This window comes from Vulpes lagopus, chromosome 12, assembly GCF_018345385.1.
Source record: "Vulpes lagopus strain Blue_001 chromosome 12, ASM1834538v1, whole genome shotgun sequence".
Lineage (NCBI taxonomy): Eukaryota > Metazoa > Chordata > Mammalia > Carnivora > Canidae > Vulpes > Vulpes lagopus.
The window spans coordinates 42,867,889-42,874,417 of NC_054835.1; the positions used below are offsets into that span (position 1 = coordinate 42,867,889).

Genomic DNA, 6,529 nt, shown 5'->3' on the forward strand with positions numbered 1-6,529 from the left:
CAGGCCTCCCTGTTCCAAGCGGAGGGTGTGGGTGGACTGAGGGATCCTGCATTAGGTGCCAGGATTGTGTCCCTTCCCCAGCGATCCTGCCTTCTCCTCAAGGGATGAGTCCCTGGCCCCAGGCTTGAGCAGAGGCCCCATCACTCTTGAGTCCTTTTGTTCTAGATGGAAAGGGAGGCTGGTACCAGAGAAGTGGCCGGGTGGGTCTGGGGGCATCATTCCTCCAGAGGGGCAGTGCCAAAGCCTCTTTCATCAGGGTAGGAGGAAGATGGTGGACTGGGTGACACTCCCCATTCCCTCAAGAGGGGGAAGTGGTGGAGGCAGGCTGGTCTTAGAAGGGTACTGCCCTCCAGCCTTCCCTTCTTCCCTTGACGCTTCTCTAATCCCCCATGCAGGTGTTTGTGAAATGCCACTTTGACTATGACCCTGCAAGAGACAGCCTCATCCCCTGCAAGGAAGCGGGCCTGCGCTTCAGTGCTGGGGACTTACTGCAGATTGTAAACCAGGATGACGCTAACTGGTGGCAGGTGAGTCCTCTGTGTCTGTCTCCAGCTGTGGTTTGTCGGGGGTTGGGGGTGGGTGGGTGGTGAGGGCCTGGGGAAAGTATCTTCTCACTCAGGCAGATCTTGGTCCCATGTCCATTTCAGGCATGCCATGTAGAAGGGGGCAGCGCTGGGCTCATCCCCAGCCAGCTGCTGGAGGAGAAGCGGAAAGCCTTTGTCAAACGGGACCTGGAACTGACACCCACCTCAGGTAGGAGGGTCCCCAATGTAACCCCTAATCTGGGATCTGACACAAGCCTGCCTGGCTTCACTTGCCCATCTCTGTGTGGCCAGGGACCCTATGTGGCAGCCTTTCAGGAAAGAAAAAGAAGCGGATGATGTATTTGACTACCAAGAATGCAGGTGGGTTTTGGAGGTCCCTTCCCTGTCCTGTTCCAACATGGCATGCCCACTCCCTCCACCTGCCTTGACTGGTGCACATGCTGTCATGGTGCTGATGCTGCCAGTCGGGTCCCTAGGCCTTGCCTCCTTCTCTCCACTGCCCATGGCCCCAGCCCTCTAATCCTTGGCCCCTGGCCCCACCAATGCCACCCAAGTAGCCTGATGACGCTGTCTCCCTGTGTTCAGAGTTTGACCGCCATGAGCTGCTCATTTATGAGGAGGTGGCCCGCATGCCCCCCTTCCGCCGGAAAACCCTGGTGCTGATCGGAGCTCAGGGTGTAGGCCGGCGCAGCCTGAAGAACAAGCTCATCATGTGGGATCCAGATCGATACGGCACCACGGTGCCCTGTGAGTGGGAGCTGGACCCTGCTGGGTGGGGAGCAAAGAGCAGGGGCTGCCCTGGGGGCCAGGGCTGGGTCCACGGAGGGGGGGGGCCTCTGCTTGGGCATTGAGTCAAGCAGTACTTTTGGATGAGGTGTGGGGGTGCACCCTCTGCGGGTGATGGGGGAACTGCAGGCTGGAGAAGGTTTGGGAAGCGGTCCTTTGCAACTGCGGCCTGGGTGGGCTGGGCAAGCCTTGCCATTCCAGTCTCTCATGTTCCACTTGTTAAAAGCCCAGTCGGGAACCCATGTGAAACAGGGCCTCATGTAGCCTTGTGGAAGACAGGGCTTGTTGGTGACAGAAGCAGGGGGTGGTGAGAGCTCCTGGTTGGGAAGCAGGAACCTGAGTGCTGAGCCCAGATCTGCTTGACCTTGGTGTGCACATTGCCCTCTCTGGGCCTCAGCCCCCCATATGAGAGCACTGGGTTGGAGCAATGAACCCTGAAGGTCCTCTCACTAAGGACATCTCGGATCCGTGATCCGTGTGCGTGCCAGTGGGGAGGGGGAGGGTACGTGTGTGGGAAGGCAGCCATGCTGGGGAGTGGAGGGGCCATAGGACCCATGCGCGTGTGTCCGAGGTGGTGCAGCCTGCCTATGCTCATTCAGCCCCTCCTCCCCCCTAGACACATCGCGGAGGCCCAAAGACTCAGAGCGGGAAGGCCAGGGCTACAGCTTTGTGTCCCGCAGCGAGATGGAGGCTGACATCCGTGCTGGGCGCTACTTGGAACATGGGGAATACGAGGGCAACCTGTATGGCACGCGTATTGACTCCATCCGGGGTGTGGTTGCTGCCGGCAAGGTGTGCGTGCTGGATGTCAACCCCCAGGTACTACTCCAGCCTACTTGTTCTCATCCTGCCCACATCCCTTCTGGACATTCTGCTGCTCCCCCAGCACTCCCCACAGATCTCCAGGCACTGGTCTCCCAAGCAGCCGCCATGGAACCCCTCAACTACTGCTAGGGACCCAACCCACCTAGAACCTCTTTCTCAGCGTCCCAGGCCCCCCACTCCTCTAGGTGTCTCCAGTTTTCCAGTCCCCAGCCACCTACCAGCTGTTCCTCTACCGTTCATCTTCGGGACTCAGGTCCTGGGACCCCAGGTACCCTTTCTGCACCATGCCCAGGTAGCTGTCCCCCCAGCTATCCTTCCTCCCACCTTCTAGGATGTCCGTGGGGATAGACTCCCGCATCCCCTTCTTTTCCTGCAGGCAGTGAAAGTGCTGAGAACAGCTGAATTTGTCCCTTATGTGGTGTTCATCGAGGCCCCTGACTTTGAGACCCTACGGGCCATGAATCGGGCTGCACTGGAGAGTGGGGTGTCCACCAAGCAACTCACGGTGAGGGCTCTGACGTGCAGTGGGAGGAGTCTTGTGGCTGCCTGTGGGGAGAGGACAGGCTAGAGCTGATGAGGGGAAGAAGGTGGTGTTGGGGAAGGGGAGAGGAGCCTACCCTAGGTACTAGTGAGGTTGGACTTGCGATTCCCACTTGATAGGCTTGGAAACAGGTCTGAGCAAGGAAGTGAAGTGCCCAAAGTCTCACAGAGTCAGGGATATGGCTAGCCTGGGGTGCAGGAACTTTTGCCACGCCCACAGCTTTGTCCATTCTGTGGGGACAGAGTGCTTGCCAACGGGAATCCAGAGGGCCAGTGGGAGATGTATGGGCAGAATGGGTCAGGTGGGCTCAGGTTGTTTACAGCTGGAGGGAAAGTCTGAAGGGAAGGAGGAAGCTGGAGACTGGAAGGCTGGCCAAAGGATGACTTAGCAACAGGGAGGAGGCAGAGCTTGGAGAAGAGGCTTCAAGTCAGGTGTTACAAGACCCCAGGGCACCTACCTCCCCACCAGGTACCCCTTGAACAGCCTTCCCCTGGAGTTGTAGGGTTTGCGGAACTCTGAGCTCAGGGGTCCATCTGCTGGCCACACCTGGTACTGCAGTTCTCCGGCCCCAGGTCAGGGCTCCGCTTGTGCCCTGAGAAGGACTGTCTGGGCTGGGCTCCCTACTGAAGTCCGCTGGCCACAAACATAGCCAACTGGGGCCACTGGGACAAGGCTGGACTAGCCCTAGAGCTTCCGCCTTGGCTTATTTAAATCAGCATTCAAAGTTCCCTTCCCACCCCTGCCTGGCAAGCTGGCCAGCTTTGACTACGTGTGGGGTGGCGGTTGGTGGCCCCCCGGCCCCTGGGATTGCCCTAGTAGTGGCACTCTGGGGAAGCATTTCTCAGGCTGCAGAGGTAAGGGCGCCTGGTCAGAGTGGAGTGAGTACTGACTTTGGAGTCAGGCAGGTTCTGTGCTGCTGATGACCAGGTGACCTCTCTGTACCTCAACTTTCTCTGTTAGAAATTGGGAATAATTAACCCCACCTTGCAGAGCTGTAGTGAAGATTATGTGGGTTGCAATGCAGTTAGTGCCGAGCTTGGCATGCACCAAAGGTTATATCCTTCCTTCCTCTTTTCACCCATTTGTCTGTCCGTGGTTGCAGGAAAGCTGCCTTGGGCCGTGTGGGGAGGAGCTCCTGTGTCCCCGGCCAGGGAGTCAGTACCCCATCTGGCTGGGCTCTGGGGAGGGCGATAGAGAGGGGAGGTGGCAGATTTCCCCCGATGACAGGGGTGATGGGGACACTGATAGCTGGGAGGTCCCCTTGTGCCATCAGGAGGCTGACCTGAGGAGGACAGTGGAGGAAAGCAGCCGCATCCAGAGGGGCTACGGGCACTACTTCGACCTCAGCCTGGTCAACACCAACCTGGAGAGGACCTTTCGTGAGCTTCAGGCTGCCATGGAGAAGCTGCGGACGGAGCCCCAGTGGGTGCCCGTCAGCTGGGTGTACTGAGACTGTTCATGTGGACCTCACCCCTCTGGGTTGTGCCCCAGAACCCTGAATCCATCCCCTTCCCCAGTCATGACCCCCAGCCTTGATCCTTAGCCCTGATCCCTGGTGGTCTGGCTCTCCCTGGGTGACGGCTCCTAGCATGGCCTAATCTGGCTTCAGCACAGACGCGTGTACTGCCAAGGTGGTGGGTGTTCATGGGGTACCTCTGTGCCCAGGTGCTGCCCACTCCCGATGCCCACTGGCCTCCAGATGTCCCTCTCTGAGGGCCAGGCTGTGCCCAGTAGTGTGTCAGGGTCACCTCTGTAATGCTCAGTCCAGAGAAGAGAAAAGCTGCTATGGGGCCATGTGGTCGGTAGGTACACTGCCCCCTGCCACCTCTCTCCAGTCACTTTTTCTCCTTGGACTAGCAACACCCTCTCCATTCCTGGGCTCCTCCCACCTCTCACCCCTCTGGCCTGGGAGCAGGCCTTGGGCTGTTTCCACATGGTCCCAGTAGCCAGGCAGTCCTGGGCTATGGTGCCAGCCTGGTGCCATCCTGAAGGCTGGAGGAGCCAAAGCACGAGCCAGCTACCACAGCCAGGGAGCAGTGCCGTCCCAGCTCCCTTGGAATGAGGTGGGGTCCTACACGTGGACCCTGCCCTGTCCTTCCCTCATCCACAGCTTTTCACTGCCGAAGTCTCTCCACAGACTTCTCTGATGTGCCCCGGACAGGTCAGCTCTGCTCCCCGCAGGGCAAGGTCAGCAGGGGTTGGTGGGCTCAGGGAAGGTAGGGGTGAGCTGAAGCCTGAGCCATGTGACAGGGAGCCTCCTACTACTGACCATGGCCCACGATGGGGCACATCTGGGCTCCCTGTTTGTGACCATTGTCCATGTTGGTCTCTCTGGAGGGGTCCAGGTGGCCCGCTCACATCAGGTCTGCCTGGGGGGCTGAGGATGTGTGCAGAGGGGAGCTTGTGAGCTGGCCATGGAGCATGTGGCTGGCAGAGGACATCTGTGCTCTAGGCGGCTCCTTGTTGTTCAACTCCAGGGGGCGCAATCCACACTGTTCCTGCCTGCACAGCTTATGTTCCACAGGCTGGGGCACCTGGTCTGTGTCTGTACTGTTAGCGTGCGTGTCAGTCTTGGTTTTGGGAGAAGAGAAGTGAAGGGTTGTTTTGCTTTGGAGGTCACTCTTTGGGGCCCTTTATGGGGGTTCCCCATCAGCCCCCATTTCTTATGAAACCCTTATTCCAGATTCCAGAGTCTTGACCCCCCCATGTCTTTCTCCCCCTTTCCTATTGTCGCCCCATCCTAAATGACACCCTTGAGTCCTTGGGGAGGACAATTGTGTAAAATAGGAGAATCTCTTTTAAGAATGCCGTCCTCGACTTCCCCAGGCATCTGGCCCTTGTCCCTCTCTGTGATCCTGTCTGGGGTGAACCTGTCCTTGCAGGGACCACCCCCTCGTCCCCACCACCTGCCTCTGTGCTTCCTAGTTCTCTGAGCGTCTGATCCGACTTCGCTGCAGGTTCAGCCCGAGCTGGCCCCTGAACCACTGTGTGCCCATTTCCTAGGGAAGGGGAGGGAGAAGAAACAGAATATTTATTACAAAGTTAGAAATATATTTATTATATTAGGGATCTCATTTGCATTTGCATAAGATATGCAAATGAGATGTCAAGGTCAAGCCTGCTCCCATCTCATTTGCATAGCTCTGCATCCACTATGCATTCGCCTTTTTACTCCTCTTTTCCCTCAGTTCAGTTCTTCCTTGCATCACCCTTACCCACAGCCCAAGGGACCAGGAGGGGGAGGAAAACCGGTTGCCGCTCTCCTGCTGGTCAGAGGCAATGGTATCCTTTGCCAGTTCCCACCTTACCTGGGGCACTTGGGAGTAGAAGCAAAGAAGGCATCTTCAGATGCAGCCCCCCCAACCCTTGGTCAACCTCCAAAGTCCCCTGATGGAAACAGCATGCTCTGATGGGGGTGGAGGGAGCTGGGGGCTGGGCATCTTGCTGAGGAGTTGGCTCCTGGCCCTGTAGGGCAGATCTCCCGTGTTGATGCTGTTCTGGCACCTTCACATCTAGTGATGCCCTGGAGGCAGGGCTGGGTCCCCCCTCTCCTGTCTTCATCCCTCCCTGAACTGCATCCTACCTCCCCTACACAAGCCCCACTCCCTGGCCCAGGGCTGGGTCGGAACAGGTGTGCGCCCACCACGTTACCTCTCTGACCCTATCCTCCTTCCCTGGCTGCTTGCATTTGAGGAACCTCGGGATAATGAGGACTCTGCCCCGCATTGTCCACACTCTGTGCCAGCCCTGTTGCCTTTCCCCTCTCCCCTCCCTCAGCTTTTGCTCTGACTGGTTTTCTTTCTTTTCCTTTGATTAAATGTGAAAACAAAGG

General features: G+C 57.9%; 1 protein-coding gene across 5 annotated transcripts in view; it reads left to right on the forward strand.

Annotated features, from left to right (window-relative positions):
* The window catches only part of MPP2 (membrane palmitoylated protein 2), a 28,224-nt gene extending 21,695 nt beyond the window's left edge, over positions 1-6,529 (forward strand). For all 5 annotated transcript variants that reach the window (XM_041727201.1, XM_041727198.1, XM_041727200.1 and 2 more), the window contains 7 exons: positions 396-527; positions 648-753; positions 837-905; positions 1,131-1,292; positions 1,948-2,150; positions 2,533-2,661; positions 3,971-6,529. In XM_041727201.1, the coding sequence (XP_041583135.1) occupies positions 396-527; positions 648-753; positions 837-905; positions 1,131-1,292; positions 1,948-2,150; positions 2,533-2,661; positions 3,971-4,147 (978 nt within the window). In that variant the 3' untranslated portion in view covers positions 4,148-6,529. The remainder of the gene's footprint in view (positions 1-395; positions 528-647; positions 754-836; positions 906-1,130; positions 1,293-1,947; positions 2,151-2,532; positions 2,662-3,970) is intronic.